Source organism: Pristis pectinata, chromosome 5 (assembly GCF_009764475.1).
Source record: "Pristis pectinata isolate sPriPec2 chromosome 5, sPriPec2.1.pri, whole genome shotgun sequence".
NCBI classification, from domain to species: domain Eukaryota; kingdom Metazoa; phylum Chordata; class Chondrichthyes; order Rhinopristiformes; family Pristidae; genus Pristis; species Pristis pectinata.
Window position 1 is genome coordinate 10,162,623 of NC_067409.1, and position 21,581 is coordinate 10,184,203.

The window sequence follows — 21,581 nt, forward strand, 5'->3', positions numbered from 1 at the left end:
GTCTCCCATGATACAGGGATTTATATTTCAGAACATCAAATGCTACATGAACTAAGTTGATGGCATAATTGATGAATGGATTAAAGAACTATTTTAAACGTTCGCTTGACTTGCATTGCATCGATTCAGAAGTAGCTTCCTTCCCCCCCACTATCAGTAGCCAGATTGCTACTTTCACTGTTGTCCTTCTGCCTTTAATGCACTGAACAAATTGTTCATGTTCTTATATTAGTACCTTCAGAACTGGTGCTTTTTCTTCACAAATCAGAACTCTAATATCTGGATTCCGGAGGTCTGTGCAGTAGATTTTTCTGTCTCTTCCTCCAGAGTAGACATGCGTGAAGGCTTCATTGACTTGCAATGCCCAAACTCCTTCATCGTGAACCCGATATGTTGCTATACATCTCTGTTGTCCCAAAGACCACAGGCGGATAGTTCCATCAGAACTACCAGACAAACACTAGTGGAAATGAAATAGAAGAAAATATTAACGGTATCAACTCTATTGATGAGAGATTTCTTAACCATGAACACCTTCAGGATAAAAACATTGCACTTGTTGTGGGTTGAATCACAAAGGCTATGACATACCAACTTTGTGTGAAGCAAACATGGATAGGTTCACCTTCTTCCACCCAGCTTAAAGAAAATGCTGTCAAGCCAGTTAGTTTCAACACAGGGACTGTACAAAAATAATTCCCATTAAAATGTTGTCTTTAAAAAAAATCATAAATGCAACTTTGTCGCTGGTTTTCCTGGATCCCAGCTTCCGACAGAGAAACAGGTCTTGGCTATTTAGCCCCTTGAACCTTTGCCTCCATTCAATGAGATCACTGCAGATACAAGGACAGTAATTATTGCCCATCTCTAATAGTCCTTTAGAGGTGGTGGTGAGCTACCTTCTTGAACCACTGTAGTTGTTTTAACAAAGGTGTTCCTACAGACAAATTCCAAGATGTAGACCCATCGTTGATGGAAGTATATCACTGTTCTTTCAAGGCACCATCATGCATGACTTGAACCTGCAGGTGATGTTCCAATGTGCCTGCTGGCCCTTTGTCTTTCCTGGGTGGCAAAGATCACATGTTTGAGAGATGCTGTCAGAAATGTTGAAGTAACTAACTGCAGTGATTTTGTAGATGGCTCACACTGCAAACACTACAGCGATAATGCAGATAATGAATATTTAGAGCAGTACATAGGATATCAATCAAGCAGACTGTTTTATCCTGGATGGTGTCGAGCTAAATGAGAATTGTTGGAGCTACACTCATTCCGACATGATCCTTACTTGTGCCTTGCACATGGTAGAAAGGCTATTAATTTTATATTTAAAAGTGACCTCATGTCAATTTCTATCAGTTGAAGAGAGCTCCAAATTTCTATCGGTCTGTCTGTAGATGTACTTCTTGACTTCACACTCAAAGCCTAGCTCAGATTTTATGACAATGCCTCCAGTTCAAAACTCCCTAACCAGTGGAAATCATTTCCCTCCAACCACCCTGCAAATTCTTCTTAATATCTCGGAAACCGACCAAATTTTGATCTAAATTCTATGGAATAAAAACTTGGTATCCATTATCTCACTGGTTTTTCTATGCTGCACTTCCTCCAATGCTAAGACATCTTCCTCAGAATGCTAGCCTAATCAGGATTTTGCAATGCTATAGCTGAACTTCAAAAATATTGAAACATTCGTCCTTTTGTTGGCATCAGCAATTAAAGAGGTGTCCCGGTGAAATACAAAATTCATCATCTCTGAAGGTCTGACATATCATTTTGTATTACATAACAGATTCAACAATCAAACAACTCCATTGTAACTAACTGGACAATATTTAAAAAAATAAAGCAGGGAGGGAAATAACAGCCAGCAAGTTGGAGGGGAAAAGGTCAGTGAGCAAGAGAATGGGCTGGAAAGAAAAAGGTGAAACAGAGCAAGTAAGAGAAGAGAGAGAATGAGAGGAAAGCAAGACACAGAAAACATCAGAAGAGGCAGTTATATTTTCGTGGCCTCAGCCAACATCACTGCAATGAAGCTTTTGAAGCAGGTCTTAAATACCCAAGCCTGACTAGAGGTAAAGGAGCAGTTAATGAACCAAAAGATGATAAACAAAAAAAATTGAAAAATACATACAAATGCAAAAAAAAAGTGGAAACTACCTGTGTTCCATCTCTGTTCAGTAGTAAAGCTTTCACGTTATCTGTGTGGCCTTTAAGTTTCATCAGTTTTGCACATGTCCTGGGATCCCAAACTCTCAGAACCTGTTAATGACATCAGAAACCAACAGCTCAAATTACTTTAGGTATCTTGTGACTAAAAGCGCCTATTTTATTTTAGAAAGATCTTCTTTCTAAAATAATTACTCGATTCCTGTTTAATGTCATAAATTCAGTTAATCAATTAAAGCAAATTAAACATGTCAAAAATTTGTTGGGAAGAAAATTCTCAGAAACATAATTGTAGATTAAATAAATCTGAAGAAACTGATTGTACATAGAACAGCACAGCACAGAAACAGGCCCATCTGTCCACAATGTCTGTGCTGAGCATGATGCCAAATTAAACTAATCCCTTTTGCCTGCACATAATCCATATCCCTCCATTCCCTACATATTCACGTGCCTATCTAAAAGCTTCTTGAACGCCACTATCATATCTGCTTCCACTACCACCCCTGGCAGTGCACTCTAGATGCCTAACACTCTGTGTAAAAAAAAACATGTGCTGCACATCCACTCTAGATGCCTAACACTCTGTGTAAAAAAAACATGTGCTGCACATCCACTCTAGATGCCTAACACTCTGTGTAAAAAAAACATGTGCTGCACATCCACTCTAGATGCCTAACACTCTGTGTAAAAAAAACATGTGCTGCACATCCACTCTAGATGCCTAACACTCTGTGTAAAAAAAACATGTGCTGCACATCCACTTTAAACTTTCTCCCTCTCACCTTGAAGCTATGCCCTCTAGTATTTGACATTTGTACCCTGAGAAAAAGATTCTGGCCGTCTACTCTATCTATGTCTCTCATAATTTTATAAACTTCTATCAGGTCTCCCCTTAGCCTCCAACACTCCACAGTAAACAAACCCAGTATAACCTCCCCTTATAACTCATAACCTCTCAATCCTGGTCATATGGTTCTTCTGACTTTGTCAAATAACTCAGCTGCAGAGTACAACATTACCAGTAGAAAATTCAAATATTGTATTAAAACTTGAAATTTAGTAGGCAAATTACCTTTTCAGACTCAAATATATGAAAACATCTATCTATAACCCACAATATACCTGAAACAACTTGATAGCTCATGATGTTAAAATCAAAAACATCTGACAGCAGGTCACCAAAATATCAAAAGGTGTCCTCTTCTCAATTACTGGAAGCATCTGGCATAGCTGTCACTGTAACTTACCTTTTCAGTTGATCCAGAAACAATTACTGTTCCCATCTGGTTCATTGCAAGGCTATAAATGGAGTCTTTGTTCCCACTCAGCGATGATGCTGTTACAGAAAAGAGTATTTACCCATTTATTGCTGTAATACTTTCATTCCTTGATTGATGCATTTGGACAATATTTGGTTTCATAAACCACTGGGTAGGAGAGAGTAGCAACAGGAACTTTTATTTTAAAATAAACTGGTTGGCCATATCAACATTTCTCATTTCAAAAGTTATGGGTGAACCCAATTTAAACCTATTTATGTGAAAGGCTGCAAAAGTGGCTTTCTTTCCTACTTAATTTCATCAAGATTTGAGTTCCTAGGTAGTCTGTGGTATGCCTTATACAGAGATGAAAGATTCAGTAGATATAACAAAAAATCTGGAAAAATAATTTACCAGTTTCACACCATGTGGCTTCCAAAATGACTTAGTCAACTACTCACTTCCACTATATTTTTAGTGTGATTAAGGATAGCTAGCATCACATACTTAAGCAGGAAAAATTAAAAATTCTCATCTTTAAAAACCTCCCTCACGTTTACATGAATTGTGATAAAGGCTCATTTCATGGTCTACATGTACTTTACCCTTATTCTGTTTACAGTGAGGACTTACTTGTGACTGTGTTGTTTGAGGCAGTCAATGCTGTAAGAGTGTTTACATCCCAGAGGAAAATCTGTCTGTCCAATCCTGCTGAAGCCACCAACTCTTTATCTTTTGCATATGCCAATGCCTTCACGTAATCCTACACAGAAAAAAAGTAAATTGTTTTTTGTTTGTTCCCAATGTTCTCCCTCCTCTCTAATACCAGGCACTTGCATTGCAGTATCATTCCAGTTTCCCATCTGTGACTAGACAGTGAGCATCCACTATCACAAGTGAATATGGCAAATGTCTTCAAAAAAATCCATATGTCAACTTTCTTGAAATGGTTAGCAGGCATCGATGAAAAAAGCTGGTAGATTCTCTTTGTCTTCCTTGGTAAACATAGCTCAGTGCCCTGTAACTTCCTTCAGGGTAATATCTAAGACCCAAGGTTTTGGTAACCTGCCCTGATGTGACTCAAGTCAAATGTTGTTTGATAATACTCCAGAAAGAACTGGCAATACCTTATAATGTTCAAATTTCCTGTAAGTGCAAGTTGTACATGAATACCAGTAAAAAAAAGGCAACATGAGAAACTCAGGATATCCCAACTACTTCATTTTCATTTCTTAAATTTTGATGTTCATTATTGTAACAAAAGCAATCGGAGCAACTACTCTGCACACAGCAGGCTGCCACAAACAGCAAATGAGCTGAACAACCAGTGATATCAAATTAAGGCAGGATACTGGTTCTGACATGAGGAAAATTCCTTTTCTTTGAAAGGATATAGTTAACATCCATCAAAACTACTGGATGCAACAGAGTGGGCACTGGGTTTAATATCTCTTTCAAAAGGCATTCACAACAAAGCACCACTCTCTGTGCTGCACCACATCAGTCTGGATTATGCACTCAAATCCTGGATTGCTGTTCGAATCCACAGGCCTGACAAAACTGCTGTTAACTGAGGCAAGCTAACATGTTCTGGTTTAACCATACTGCTATATTTTTTATTGCACAGAATTAAGCTCAATTTAACTAAAAGCAAGGGATTCAAATTCCCATTTTGCAAGCTGACAGGATGCAAATTAATTGTAGCTTTACGTAGATAGGCTAAGTTTATTTTTATGTTCTCAAAACAAAGACAATTTTTTAAAAATTAAAAAACATGTTAATGATGTGATACAAATACCAGAACATATGTATAGTATGGAGCACGAGAAAGAGGTCTACAATAACCGCACTAACCAACGGATCACCTCAAGACCAATTAGGAACTTTTTGGGATATTGCAGAAGTATTCCATAACATGTATAGAAAAGTATTACCATTGTCACCGGGAAAACACATTTAAAATAAATGATTTTATTTTCTTCACAGGAACTTGCAGTTTCCCCAAATTTAAAAAAAACCTACCTTGTGAGTTCGCAATGTAGACATACAAAATCCTTTATGAGCATTCCACACTTTCACTGTAGTGTCAGATGAAGCTGATATTACTACAAAGAAAAAGGCCAATTTTAAATGTTAAAGAAGTTTGCAACCAACTTTAGAATCATCACTTATGCGACGATCTCACATGCCGTGCCAATCTATTAAATGAGCTAGAATCAGCTAGTTGACCAACAGGAAACTGTGATCAGGCAACACCACCAGGTTTTTAGATACCTTCTACGTGAGAGTAGACTATTCTACTAGATACTTCTTAAAATGTAATAGGAAACCAGAAATATCCCCAAGTTAAGGCAGTTATCATCAAAAGATTACCTACCCAAAGAATTCCATGCCAGCATCCAACAAGCTGATAAACAGCAAAACAAATGAATACCACACAATGGCTACCTGCAAAAAGGGCAACTATGGCCACATAACATTTAAACCAGTGTTGCCAATTCCCTCAATGATAAGAAACTGGACCACCCTCATAGATACCATGACTACCAAAGGCAGGTGGGAATTCTGCAGCATTGACTCCCTAGTGACTGAATGAAACCCTTCTGCCAGCCACAAGTCAAGAGTTGCAATGGAAGGCTCTCCTATTAGGTGTTGTAACTGCACCTTACAGGTCAAAAGCTCACCACTATCCAGATCAAAGCAGCCTGCATCATTAGGAGCACATTCAGCAACTCAAGAATCCATATTATGCTTGCAGTGCTTACGAGTCTCTTTGACAACATTTGCCACCTGAAAAGAATGCTATCTGTTGCATGGGAAGATCATCACCTTCCAAGATCTCCATCAGAGAATCCCACATGGACACCTAGCACCATTTCTATGTGGGCACTGAGCCAAATTCCAGGAGCACACCCAGCAGCACATGAACCTCAGTTGTTTAAGGATGCTGCCTATTACAACTTTTTTTGTGGTGGGGGAGATGTGTAAATTATGGGATGAGCAATAACATCCTGGTCTTACACAATTATTGAAAATTAAACAAATTATATGGATGTTAATAATAAATCTCGATAGTGGGGATAATCTGAGGAAGGAAGGCTTAAAGAAACAGGAGAGAGTGGACAGCATGTTCCCTGGAGCATTACTGGCACTGAAGAATATTACCAACAGCAACAGGACCAAACACTTTCAACACTTCAAAGGCACCATTACAATGACACCACTGATCGCAGCCTGGAATAAAACAATTACACGGTGCAAAACATCTAGCTCAAGTACAAATGGTGCACCAATACCCAGAGTGAGCAAGAAGACATTTACTGTTAAGTATTCAATATGTTAAGAAATTGATTCAAAGTAGGAAAGCTGAACTACTCACAGGTCTTTCCATTGCAGCATAATACAACATCATTTACCCAGTCAGTATGGTGCTCCATAGAGGCAATATAAGGATCTTGCTGAAAGAGAAAAATAGATTTTATTAGTCACATAGAAGTTTGTCATAACTGCAGAGCTGGATGATGATCTGTTCCAGAATGAAGACAGTGAAGGGGAGGTGGTCTCGCAGAGTCTGGATTTAATTCCAGATGAAGTACAACTTTGTGCTGAAGAAGTGAAATTAACCTGGATCTAGGCAATTAGATAGTTGGGTTTTAAAAAATTTGCAATGATCAGCTTTTTAATTCTTATTTTCTTCATGACATAGAAGGCAGCCAGATATTTATACCAGATCACAGAGCAATTCTCTCTTACATGCCCATCAAATCTTCCCCGATTCCCATGCCATTCACCCACACTAAGGGTAATTTTATAAAGTAGTCAATTTGACTACAATTTTGGGATATTGGAGGAAACCAGGGCACCAATAGGAAACCAGACGGTCACAAGCAGCACATGCAAACTCCACACACACAACAACAGCTGAACCTGGATCGCTGGAGATGTGAGGCAGCAATGCAACCTGCTGCACCACTGTGTTGCCCTTGAAATAACTTCATAGAAGTTCAGAATTTGGACAATCGTATATTGGTTCATACATAAAACAAATGCTGAGTTCTCCAGGTGCCAAGAATCCAACAGTGCTTAACTGCACAGTTCAGAATTGTAGTCCTTGAGGTGTGGGTATACCCATAATGCTGTTAGGGAGAAAGTTCCAGGAATTTGACTTGGGAATGGCGATATACTTCCAAGTCAGGATGCTGTGTGGCTTGGAGAGCAACTTCCGGGTGGTGGTGTTCCCCTGTTAATTGCGGACTTTGTGGAGATAGCGTTGGTGCTTTGAGACGCTTGTTGCAGGTGGCCTAGGTCTCAAGGATTTGCATGAATCTTCAGCCAGAAGTGATAGGAAGATCTTGGAAACTATGGATCACTTTTCACTTTAAGGGAGTTACCACTCAGCAAAGACAAGACATTGAGGGAATAATTCACCACCTCCTACATGGCATCAAAATAAGGGGTATCCCACTTAAATTAGGCACAAGGAGGAATTTCACTCAAAGGGTCATGCCTCTTTGGAACTGTCTATCCTGCAGAGGGGTAGTCATTGAATATATATACACAGCATGGATTGACAGGTATTTGAACTGCAGAGGTAGGGTCAGCATAGGAATGTGGTATTAAGGTCAAGGCTGGATGAACCATGATCTTATTGAATGGTGGAGCAGGCAAAAGGGGCTGACAGGCCAACTCTGGTCCTTATATTCTTACATCCTAAATAGAAGGCACTTGGAATACCATAAATAGCTCTGGCCTTCGTATTATAAAAGAGATAAGGTGGCATGACAGAAAGTACAGAAATGGTTTAATAGAATACCAAGAGCTGAGAGATCACAAAAGATCAAACAGGCTGGGCCATTGTTCTCTTAAAAAGAGATAAATGTTAAAATTATGGAAGCATTTGTATGGATGGATATCAATCATTCTACTTGTGGAGAAAACCAGACTAGGGGAGGTAAATATAGGATTGTCGATAAATACAAAATTCAAGAGAAACTTCATTGCCTAAGCAGTTAGGATGCGGAATTTGCTAATGCAAGATTTAGTTGAGGCAAATGAAGTGAAGCATGATAAATAGGTGAAGTTGAAAGTTAGAAGAATGGAGGGCTGTGCAGAGCATAAACATGGCTCATTCTGTGCTGAAAATAATTGGCAAAAACACAACACACATAGTGCTCTCACTTGAAATCTCCCATACACCAAGTTCCCCCATCATTGTTTACTTTGAGACACAAGTAGGTGCCAAACATTTTCTTACAGCAGAAGTTTTGGAGATGTTTTATGCTAAGCCTTGTTTTGGAGATTCATTTCTATGCAAGTCCCCCTTCTTTCTATGAATCAGTAGATATGTACAGTGCTAATACAGACACTTTGGCATTTCACTGATTCTACTCCCTTGCACTTTTATATTTTAATTTAAAGTCTGATAAGATGGTTAGGAGTCAACTGGCAGAAAATTCCTCATCACAACACTGATGTTAACATTTAGGAAGTAAAGCAAAATCCTACAAATTAGGTTCTTGTCACACTTGTGGTTACAAAAAACACTGTAGTCACAGAAAATGCTAAACATCTTCTGGCATGTTGTAAACAAAATCACTGAAAGCAAAATTACAGGCTTCTCCTCTTCAGCAGTTTGGAGGTTGGGTGGAGGATGAAAAGTCCTCTGCCGTCAGAACTAGAATAACCTAGTTGTTAGGGGAGGCGAGTGAGAGAGGAATGAATCACTGGATGGGTTTGGCGAAACAAAACCATAGAAGCAGTTAATAAGCCACGTTTTTACAACAATCTAGCAGTTTTTATGGTCAATTGGCTTTAGCCCACAAATCCCAAATTTGCTGAATCTGTTTTCAATGTGAAACTTAATTTATGGGTTACTTACACAGGACATTAACCATTACAGTTCTCATCCATAATTAAGATCTTAAAATGACCATGATTTTTTTAAAATAAGCTTTCAGTAATCAGAAGTCGTTTGCTAATTTTGATACATACAAGTTTGTAGTTGTTGAACACAAACATCTGAGGACATGGATCAAATTAAGATAGATTCCAAAAGACTTAAAGCTTACAATTTCAAATGGATTCATGGAAATATCATTAGGGTCTTTGCATTGTACCATAGAAAGTTTAGGTGAACATTTTGCATTATGCATCACTGAATGACTTCTCATATCTCCCCAGTGCAGATTTTGAAATAAATATTAAGGCTGCAGATTATAACAGACCTAATATGTGAGCAGACAAAGTGATGCTGAACCAAGTTTCTCACCTTGTGTTGGTTGACACTCCATATCCTAATAATTGAATCCCGGCCTGCTGTAAACAGTCGATTTAACGTGGGATCCAGCTGAAGTGCATTAACTCCATTGCGATTATATTTCTCTACCTCATCTCGAATGACATATGATACCTTAAGTAAAAAAAAGTCAAGTTTCAATAAAATTACCACAGGATTTCATCACAACATAATAAGAGAAACCTGTCATATGGGATGAATTTTGGGGACAATCATAGATAAAAAATTTCAGAAATGAATTAAAACTACACTAAACCTTGCTTTTTCATTTCATGTATAGGCTAAAAAGGTTACTTGTAAAGCTCTCCAATGATCCCCTTCTCCACACATTTTGATTACTTAACAAATATTTAGTCAGCTGCTGTCAAAGGGTAGGGCACTTGATGTTGGTAATGGCTCAGCAGAGATTTGAGCACGTACACAAGGATGATATTTCAATAGTGATTGTAAGTGGGGCCACATTTCATGCGAGATGTTAAAGCCTCTCCTCTCAGATGAAGGTAAAACACAGGGATAGTAGAAAAAGGAGTGAGCCTGTTCTGCCATTCAGTAGGATCACAGCTGATCCATACATCAGGTTTATTTTCTGCCTCATCTAAGTAACCCTAGATTTCCTAATAGTCCAAAAATTTCTCTCTTCCCCTGCTTTGTATATACTCAATGACACAGCTCTAAGGTGGAGTACTCCAGAGATTCATACCCCTTAGAGAAGAAACTCCTCCTCAGCCAGGTCTTGTGGGTGGCCTTTTTACTTAGGAGTATACCTCCTGGTTCAGCAAAGAACAGGGAGCAAATCACTGCTCAGAATGGGCTCTGTAGTTTCAATCACGTTAGCCAGGACACGAACTGTGAGTGAATAAATTTGAAATAACATTGAACTTGCCATGCCAAAACCAAAACTGTTAATAGAGAGATGTTGAAAAAATATACAAAAAAACACACAAACACTGTAAATCACTTGGGTCAGGCAGCATCTATGGAAAGAGAAAAAGTGAATACTTCAGGTTGAAAACCCCTCAATGGAACTGGGAGAGGGGGAAAACAAGTTAGCTAAGTTTCAGAGAGAGTGGGGAAATCAATGGAGGGGGCATTATCATATTCCTGATAAGGTGAGGCCAAGGTTACCTGGGGATAAACTGTAAATGAAATCATCCAGTCGATGGGTTATTGCTGCAGTTAGAGGGACTCTGATTAAAGGAATATAAAAGCTATGAAACGAGGGCTGTTAGAGTGAGAACACCAAAAGAACATAAAAGTTGCCAAATGTAGAGCTGTAGAACATTGAAGACACAAGAAATTCTGCAGATGCTGAAATCTGGAGCAATACACAAAAAGTACTGGAGGAACTCAGCAGGTCAGGCAGCATCCATGGAGGGAAATAAACAGTTGATGTTTGGGGCCGTGACCCTTCATCAGGACTGGAAAGGTAGAGGGCAGAAGCCAGAATAAGAAGGTGGGGGGAGGGGGAGGAGCACACACAGGCAGGGGATAGGTGAGCTCAGGTGATAGGTGAGTCCAGGTGGGAGGGGGAAGGTAGGTGGGTGTGGGAGGGGGAAGGTAGGTGGGTGGGGGAGGGGCAGAAGATGTAATAAGCTGAGAGGCAATAGGTAGAAGAGACCAAGGGCTGAAGGAGGAGGAATCTGGTAGGAGAGGGCAATGGGAGGAGAGGAGATGGGCAGCTCATCAAGATGGGGGAAGGGAGCCACAGGAATAAGGGAAGACACAGGAGTTGGCGGGGGGTGAAAGAAAAGAAAAAGGGGTGGGGTTACCGGAAGTTAGTGCCTGGCAGGTTAGGTTACGCTAATGGAGAGAGAAACACTGAGCCAATATCATAGATGGACTGGTCTACTCTGACAGACAGAAGGGTTTGCTACATTGTAAAACTCAATATCAAGTTCAGAAAGCTATGTATCCAGATTGAAGGTGAGGTGTGAAACCCCAAGCTAATGCAGGAGGCTACAGATAGCTAAGCCACAGTGGGAGTGGGATGGAGAATTAAAGTGGCAGGCAAAAGGATGACCAGTGTTCTTTCAAAATTCCACTATATTTTACGATGAGGTTTTCTATATATCACGATGAGGTTTTCTATATTTCGTCGTATGAACCAGCCCTCCATTTTGCTGGGCCAAATACAAACTGCAGGGAGTTCAGGTCCCAGAGTTTTGTTTATTCCACAATCAACTAGGACAATAACAATGACTCAGAGAGTGCTAGATTCCTCTGGGTTCCTCAGTAACCCAGAGGAACATGCAAAACTATGAGAGTCCTATTCTTCATTGATATCCTAATGTACCCATTTTGAATGTTAACACAATTCAAAATTATTTTCATTTATTTCTTTTCAAAGCTCATAGAAGAACATAGGACAGCATAGCACAGTATGGGCCCTTCGGCCTACGATGTTGTGCTGAACTATATGAACACCTTCTCCATGATCAATCTAACCCTTCCCTCCTGCACAGCCCATACCCTTCATTTTCTTATTTCCATGTGCCCATCTAAGAGCCTTTTAAATGTCCCTATTGTATCAGCCTCTAAAACCACCCCCAGCAGTGCGTTCCAGGCACCCACCACTGTATAAAGAACCTACCTCTGACATCTCCCCTGAACATTCCTCCTCTGACCTTAAACAGGTATCCTCTGGTATTGGTCATTGCCGTCCTGGGGAAAAGGTGCTGGCTGTCCACTCTATCTATGCCCCTCATAATCTTGTACACCTCCATCAAGTTGCCTCTCATCCTGCGTCGCTCCAAACAGAAAAGCCCTAGCTTGCTCAACCTTTCCTTATAAGACATGTTCACATCAAACCAGTTATTGCTTACTCTTCTGTGTATGAACTTTATAAGGCAATTACACTACCAGCTAAAGCTATCAATAGACAATCATTTATGAAATGTACAACAACAGAATCACAATCTTGGTAAGTACACGTGAAATAGAAGTGTCACAACATAAAAAAAAATTACAGTCAAAGCAACAGATTTAAAGTTATTGATACACTGTGCTTTACTTAATTCATCATATCAATTTGTCCCCAACACTTTCAGTACTTGTACACATCAAAATACTCACTTCAAGTTGGAAAGGGCAACATCTGTAATGGCACTAAGTGTTTCTACAGTCTAAAGGTGAAAGAGCAATGAAAAAAAAAGTGCTTTTTGAAAGTAGGCATGGGTACAAGAGTCTTGGCCAGAAGCAATTCAGATCCTACAGGAAGGAAAGGATCATACTTAAACAAAAATCGTGTGGTGAAATTGTTACAGGGAAATGTCAACACAAGGCTGCCAACTTCATGTTGTACAGACACAGAAGCAGCATGCCAGTGCCAACCTAATATCTGACAATAAACAGATAGCAACGAGTAGAAAAAGGTACAACCAAGCTAATACTAAGCAGAGACTTGAATCAGATGTTTTCTTCCCCCGTAACAACACTCCGAGTCTGAACAGCGGGATTAGCGATATTTCCGAAGAACCATTCTTACTAACACATCCTACAATGGAAAATGAAAGGTAGGTTTTTAGCTAACAGCATCAAGTGATCATAATGATTGTACCGTAATCTATTTTCAGATCAAGATTTGAAGAATAACTTAAATTTACTGGTCAATCTATTAAATTTAAAACCTAAATGCAAGAGATTTTGTATTTAACTAGCAGAGGATTTGCCAAGTGTTTTTAATTGCAATCTTTTTTTCCTGTGTCATCATTGGAACAATTGGCTTCTGTTTCCCCCCCCCAAATCTGATTTGTATTCTTGGTATGTTCTCAGTTGGAATAATTTTTGTTGTTCCCTTAATCAATACCAATAAGAAGATTTCATAATTATTAGAGGTCCTGAACTTCAAGTCACAGGAAAACTATGTTACTGAAGTCACTTTTGGTAGAGATAAATGAAGGATTTGCAAGTGAGGTGGGGAAGAGCTAGAACAGATCACAAAGGCTCAGATATATAATGTAGTAAAAGAATTGCAGGTTGAAGTCAATGAATGTTAATCCAAGATATAAATTTTTTTTTACCTACTTAATAAGCAGCTCTAACAGAGCGAACTTTAAAAAAAATGTGGGTTAGGTTTAATAGCTTTCCTCTCAAATTCACAGCAAAAACTGAAACCTTAATGTTGAAATATCACGCATGAGTAATGTTGTAAGTAAAAGACAGATTTGCATTATCATTCACAATCTCAGGACGTTCAAAAGTGCTGCATAGTCAATGAAGTACTTTACTATTGAAGTCACCGATGTAACGTCCGCAGCAGGCAACCAGCACAATACAAACTGCTACATAATCAATACTAGACGCCAGATAATCTGTTAGAGATACAGGATCTTTTACATCCACTCAAAACATCAGATGGGGCTTTGTCTAATGTTTCATCTGAAAGGCAGCAACTCTGTGATATTCCTGTAGTGAAACACCCTAAATTTTTGTATTTAAGACTCTGAGAATTCAGATCTGACTCCAATCTCCTAACTTGGAAGCAAATGTTCTAGCAACTGAGCCACAGGTGATAACTTGGAAAAGCTTTGATTAGAGGACAGTGCATGTTGATATATAGACTGTGCATCTCTCCTCAGGATCCATATCAAACTCTAAGTGATGTGCTCTAATGTAAAGCAAAGATTTGGGATTAAGGTTTTTCATTTCTAAAGGATCTGTGTTTGAGTCTGTGTTGGACTCCAGCTGAAACAGGAAATGAAAATTTGCCACAAAGGCTCAAATTGAATCGAGATATATTCAACATAGGTGCCAGTATAGATTTACTACAATCTTTGACAAGTTGTTCTAATCAAATTAGCATGCATAAAGTTAACAACTGTGATACATTAGCAGTCAGTAGACTTTTGAATCATCCTCTATAGTTTTATTCTCCCATTAGAACTATGCATTACTGAAAAAAACAACTTTGTTGTTACCCTCCTTCATTCTTCAGTGTATTTTTTTCAAGATGTAACCTTTGTTATAAAATGCTCTGGATAAAGGGGAACCAGTAGTTGTATGTACTTGGATTTATAGAATGCATTTTATAAGATGTAGCATGAAATGTTACTGTACAAAAAAAAATCATGCCATAGGACCTATGAAAGGGATGAATAGAAGACTGGCTCACTACAAGAAACAGAGTCGTAAGTGAGTCCTTTTCTGGTTGGCAAGATTTAACAATTTGCATGCCGCAGGGATTAGTGTTGGAGCCTCAACTTATTACAATTTATGTGAACTGGATGAAAGACTGAAGGCATGGTTGTTGTGATGATACAAAAATGGGTAGGAAACCAAGTTGCAAAAAAAGACATTAGGCTATAAAATCAAGTAGGCATAAATCAGGCAAATGGAGCATATTTGGGACAATATAAAATCACCTTTATTGTCACAAATAAATAAAGCAGCATTCTCTCTAAATTGCGAAAGACTGCAGAACTCTGTGCTGCCGAGGAAACTGGGTGTACAGTATTGGTTTCCTTATTTCAGGAACAATGTAAATGCATTAGCAGTTCGGAGGAGGTTTAGCAGGCTAATACCCGGAATGGCAATTTTCTTTTGAGAAAACTTTGTATAAAACTGTATAAAACTTTGGTTAGGCTACACTGCTACACAAATCTTTGGTTAGGGCACACTTGGTGTTCTGTTTCAGTCACCCCATTACAGGAAGGATGTGGAGGCTTTGGAGAGGGTGCAGAGGAGGTTCACCAGGATGCTGCCTAGATTTGAGAGTATTAGCTATAAAGAGACACTGGACATACTTGTATTGTTTTCTCTGCAGCACAAGGCTGAGGCGGGCAACCTGATAGAGGTTTATTAAATGAGAGACATAGATAGGGCAGATAGTCAGAGTTTTTTTCCCTGTGTGGAAATGTCAAATACAAGAAGGCATAGCTTTAAAGTGAGAGCAAGAAAGTTTAAGGGAGATGCGCGGGACAAGTTTTGTTTTACACAGAGAGTGGTAGGTGCTTGGAACACACTCCCGGGGTGGTGGTGGTGGAGGCAGACACAGTAATTCCATTTAAGAGGCATTTAGACAGACACATGAACGTGAAGGGAATGGATGGATATGGATCATGTGCAAGCAGATGGAATTAGTTTACATTTGGCATCACAGTCAGCACAGACATCATGGGCTGAAGTGCTGTACTGTTCTATGCTCTTAAAAGATTAGGCAGTTTGTATCTGCTGGAGTTTAGAAGAATGAGAGAGGATGATTGAAACACACAAGATCCTGAGGGGTCTCGAGAGGGTTGATATGAAGACGACTTTCTTTTGTGAGAGGATCTAGAAGTGGGGGGAGCGGGTGGGGGAGGAGTTGCTATTTAAAAATGCGGGGTTGCCCACTAAATGAGAGGTGGGCCAAAATGGTTTCTCTAAGAGGATCATTAGTTTTAGAATGGTGGAATGATTGTCACATGTACCAAGGTACAGTGAAAAGCTTGTCTTGCATACCATTCATACAGATCAATTCATTACACAGTGCATCAAGGTAGTACAAGGTAAAACAATACAGAATGCAGAATACAGTGTCACAGCTACAGAAAAAGTGCAGTGCAGGTAGACAATAATGTGTAAAGTCATAACGAGGTAGGTTGAGAGGTCAAGAGTCCATCTTATCGTACTAGGGAACTGTTCAATAGTCTTATAACAGTGGGATAGAAGCTGACCTTGAGCCTGGAGGTATGTGCTTTCAGGCTTTTGTATCTTCTGCCTGATGGGAGGGGGGAGGAGGGAGGAGAGCGAATGACCCGGGTGGGGACAGAGTCCATGGAGGGGAGGCTGGTTTCTGTGATGTGTGGAAGCTAAGTCTTTGAATATTTTGAAGGTGAAGGTTGATAAATTCTTGATTTACAAGGGGGTGAAAGGTCACCATGAGTAAGTGGGAATGTGGAGGTGAAGCTACATCCAGATAAGCCAGGATCTTATTGAATGGCAAATGTACTAAATGGTAGCACAAGATTCTCACCTTAAAAGCTAATAGGAACTAATTTCTCACCAGAGCAAAACAAAAATAAGCCTCTGCTGCTGAAGAAACTTACAATAACAATTCATGCTCTCATGCTTTGTTCACAAAGGGAATGTGGGGATTAAAAAGCAGTTATACACCTTCAATTACTTTTGCTTTTAAAGCTTTCAAGTTATTACTTGGACTTCTGCAAAATGCAATGATGGGCTTGTGAAAACGCCTCACTCGATCAGCCTGATCATGAAAAAGCAGACTTCACCGCAGGTTGCAGAATTCATCCTTCTAAAAATGGGTCACAGTGAGTTTAGAGAAAGATGTTGTGACTACCCAAATAATCAGTACGGAATATTCTAAATTGATGTTTCCCACCTATCTTTCACACATTCAGGATATTGTCTCATTTGTTCCATTACTGGTACCTAATTCCAGAATAACATGTTAAATATGCTTAGTGGTTCAATGTAATTAGAAGAACAGAACTTGCACATATTAAATTATATGAAAACTGATTTATTGGTAGTTTTCATAATACACATCCTGATAGTAAAATACAGCTACCAAATCCTAAACATCACCAAAGTTAGAGATGGCAAATAGCATCTGCAACATATGTAGTACATTACACCATTATTCCTGTGTCAAATGCCTTGTAAAGCTCTCAAGATCAAATACATAAGAATAAAAGAGTAGTGGGCCATAACCTGTTTCACCATTTAGTAAACTTATGGCAGATCTGACTTGCTCTCACTTTCTTGCATATTTCCTGATGACTCCCCTATGGTCCAAACCTCTTCCTATCACATTGGTATTGGTTTATTATTGTCACTTGTACTGAGGTACAGTGAAAAGCTTGTCTTACAAACCGATCGTACAGGTCAATTCATTACGCAATGCAGTTACATTGAGTTAGTACAGAGTGCATTGATGTAGTACAGGTAAAAACAATAACAGTACAAAGTGTCACAGCTACAGAGAAAGTGCAGTGCCATCAGGTGCAAGGTCACAACAAGGTAGATCGTGAGGTCAGAGTCCATCTCATTGTACAAGGGAACCATTCAATAGTCTTATCACAGTGGGGTAGTGGGAATTCATTCAAGGACTCACAGTGCTCTCTGGGTTAGAGATTTTCAAAGATTTACAACCCTCTTAGAAAGGAAAGTGCTCCTCCACTGTAAGTGGACAATCCCTTATTCTGAAACTATGTCCCCTGGTTCTAGATTCCAAGCGGAAACCTCCTCAGTTTCTAACTTGTTCTCCATCTGAATCACATGTTTCAAAATGATCTCCCCTTATTTTTTGGAACTATTGATAACAAGACCAACACCTTAATCATGCCTGATAAGTTAACCCTTTCATCCTAGGCATATTCTGTAAACTACCTCCAATGCGAGTATATCCTTAAGTATATCAAGATCATATGCATTGTACAAAGTTTACAAAACTTGGTCTTACAGCTAAAAGGAATCTATAACTCTGTTCAAAACATCTGTAAGAAAATTTAAAACTGACAACATAAAATATAGAACAGTATAGCAAAGGGACAGGCCCTTTGGCCTATGATGTTTATGTTAACCACGGTGCCGATCTGAACTAATCTCATTTGCCTGCACATGGTCTATATCCCTCCATTCCCTGCCTGTTCATGTGACTGTCTAAATGTTTCTTAAACATTGCTATCACATCTGCTTCCACCACTTCCCCTGGCAGCGTGTTCCAGGCACCCATGACTGTGTAAACAAAAACTGCCTCATAAATCTCCTTTAAACTTTCCTCTTCTCAGTTTAAAACAATGCCCTGTTGTATTTGACCCTGATAAGATATCTTTATTGGTCACATGTACATCGAAACACACAGTGAAATGCATCTTTTTGCGTAGTGTTCTGGGGGTAGCCCACAAGTGTACTGTCTATCTATAGCTCCTCAGCATCCAACACTCCAGAGAAAACAATTGAAGTTTGTCCAATCTCTCCCTGTAGATAATACTCTCTAATCCATGCAACATCTTGGTGAACCTCTTCCAAACCTTCTCCTTATGCTGCCACTTTCAGGGAGCAATGGACTTGCACCCCAAGATCCCTATGTAAAATCGAAGCTGTTAAGGATCCTGCCATTTACTATACACTTTCATCATACATTCGACTTCCCAAAGTGCAACACCTCACATTTATCCAGTGGCCTATATTCTGCTGAATCCTTTGACAACTTTAGAAACATAGAAAAACTACAGCACAATTCAGGCCCTTCAGCCCACAAAGCTATGCTGAACATGTCCCTACCCTAGAAATTACTAGGCTTACCCATAGCTCTCTATTTTACTCAGCTCCACGTACCTATCTAACAGTCTCTTGAAAGACCCTATTGTATCCGCCTCCACCACCGCTTCCGGCAGCCCATTCCACGCACTCACCACTCTCTGAGTAAAAAAACTTACCCCTGACATCTCCACTGTACCTACTCCCCAGCACCTTAAATCTATGTCCTCTTGTGGCCACCATTTCAGCCCTGGGGAAAAGCCTCTGACTATCTACCCGGTCAATACCTCTCATCATCTTATACACCTCAGTCAGGTCCCCCCTCATCCTCCATCTCTCCAAGGAGAAAAGGCCGAGTTCCCTCAACCTGCTTTCATAAGGCATGCTCTGCATTCCAGGCAGCATCCTTGTAAATCTCCCCTGCACCTTCTCTATTGCTTCCACATCCTTCCTATAGTGAGGCGACCAGAACCGAGCACAATACTCCAAGTGGGGTCTGACCAGGAAAGTCTGACCTTCTTCACTATCCACAATTCTGCCAATATTTGTGTCGCCTGCAAACTTACTAATCAGGCTACCTACATTTTCTTCCAACAGTCTGCTGGAGGAACTCAGCGGGTCGAGCAGCAGCTGTGGGAGGAAAGGAATTGTCTATGTTTCGGGTCGAAACTTGCAGGGCTCCTTTTAGCTCTCTTGATTCCCTGTTTAAGTTCTTTTCTGCTTCCTCAAAGGCACTAACTTCATCTTCCTAAACCTTGCATTCTGCCACGCTTCCTTTTCAGTTTTGACTAAATTTGCAACATCTTTCATCATCCAAGTTAAAACAGTTTGCACGTATCTTACTCTGCTTCAAGGATTTGTACAAATGCCCACTTAAAAATTAATGTTCACAGATTCAACAACTGTGGCAAATAAAACCAGGCTGCACAAAAGGTTGACAAGAGACAACATTTGTGACTGTACATTAGCTACTGGTTTATTCACGCATTTCATAATATTTTGCAGGACATTCTGCTAAATCTAATGGAATACAGAGTAAAAACACATCAACACAAGTTGTTATTGGAATTAGTGTGGAACAGAATGTTATGCCTATGAAACTTACAAAATGAGATCATTTAACTGAAAACACACAGATTGCATTGCCAAATCAAAAAATAAACCAATGTTGAGGCAACGGTTTATTTTTGGATTTACCAGATGAGGCAAAGTTTAGACTAGCGTAGAGTAAAGATTTCCCAAACTGGTTTTAAGGAGAGATTTTGATGCACGAAGGCAGAAAAATTCACAGAGGTGATTCTAAGTTTAGGGCCCAGGCAACTGTCAATGTATATATTACATTCAGGAATGGCAAGAGATCAGAGCTGGAGGAATATTGAGACTACAGGGAAGAGGGGCAAGGCAATAAGGGAATTTAAAAACATGGAGACAATTTTTAAAAACAAAATCAGGGAAATACTTAAGCAGGTGTCACTATTATCCAACCTTCATCATTCCCCAGCAGCAAGTGATGAGCCTGTTCCCAAACATCTGCAAGTTTGCAAACATAACTACCATCATCCATAACACCTCAAATACAGATTTGAAGATCACTGCATAGGAACACGGCCAAATAGTTATCATATTTTGCAGGGCTGGAATATGAATAAATCATAAGAAAATAACATGAGTTAAAACAAATAACAGATTCCCAGCTGCAAGTTAGAGGTTTGCAAATTAGACAGCACCTCAGCTTAACGAAGGACTTTCGGACTGTAGTCACTGTGGCAATGAAAGAAACCTTGGAGTAAGTCACCAATGTAATAATAACCAGACCAGTAACCAGTTCTGTGCATCAGTAACGATAACCCGAGCGGCGATAGTTCTGTGCATCAGTAACGATAACCCGACCTGTAACAGTTCTGTGCATCAGTAACGATAACCCGACTGGCGATAGTTCTGTGCATCAGTAATGATAACCCGACCTGTAACAGTTCTGTGCATCAGTAACGATAACCAGACCAGTTACAGTTCTGTGCATCAGTAACGATGACCCGACCGGCGACAGTTCTGTGCATCAGTAACGATAACCATACCGGTTACAGTTCTGTGCGTCAGTAACGATAACCCGAGCGGCGATAGTTCTGTGCATCAGTAACGATAACCCGACCTGTAACAGTTCTGTGCATCAGTAACGATAACCCGACTGGCGATAGTTCTGTGCATCAGTAATGATAACCCGACCTGTAACAGTTCTGTGCATCAGTAACGATAACCAGACCAGTTACAGTTCTGTGCATCAGTAACGATAACCAGACCAGTTACAGTTCTGTGCATCAGTAACGATGACCCGACCGGCGACAGTTCTGTGCATCAGTAACGATAACCCGACCGGTTACAGTTCTGTGCATCAGTAACCAAGACCCGACTGGCGATAGTTCTGTGCATCAGTAACGATAACCAGACCGGCGATAGTTCTGTGCATCAGTAACGATAACCCGACCGGTTACAGTTCTGTGCATCAGTAACCAAGACCCGACTGGCGATAGTTCTGTGCATCAGTAACGATAACCAGACCGGCGATAGTTCTGTGCATCAGTAACGATAACCAGACTGGTAACAGTTCCGTGCATCAGTAACGATAACCTGACCGGCGAGAGTCCTGTGCATCA

The 21,581-nt window shown here is 39.9% G+C and overlaps 1 protein-coding gene across 1 annotated transcript in view; it reads right to left on the reverse strand.

The window, feature by feature from the left end:
- The window catches only part of LOC127570812 (WD repeat-containing protein 48), a 68,620-nt gene that overhangs the window by 46,396 nt on the left and 643 nt on the right, over positions 1-21,581 (reverse strand). Inside the window, exons 2-8 of the mRNA XM_052016661.1 lie at positions 9,703-9,843; positions 6,814-6,892; positions 5,457-5,539; positions 4,068-4,197; positions 3,423-3,511; positions 2,164-2,265; positions 236-460 (exon numbers count right to left, since the gene is read on the reverse strand). Coding sequence (XP_051872621.1) covers positions 236-460; positions 2,164-2,265; positions 3,423-3,511; positions 4,068-4,197; positions 5,457-5,539; positions 6,814-6,892; positions 9,703-9,843 — 849 coding nt within the window. The remainder of the gene's footprint in view (positions 1-235; positions 461-2,163; positions 2,266-3,422; positions 3,512-4,067; positions 4,198-5,456; positions 5,540-6,813; positions 6,893-9,702; positions 9,844-21,581) is intronic.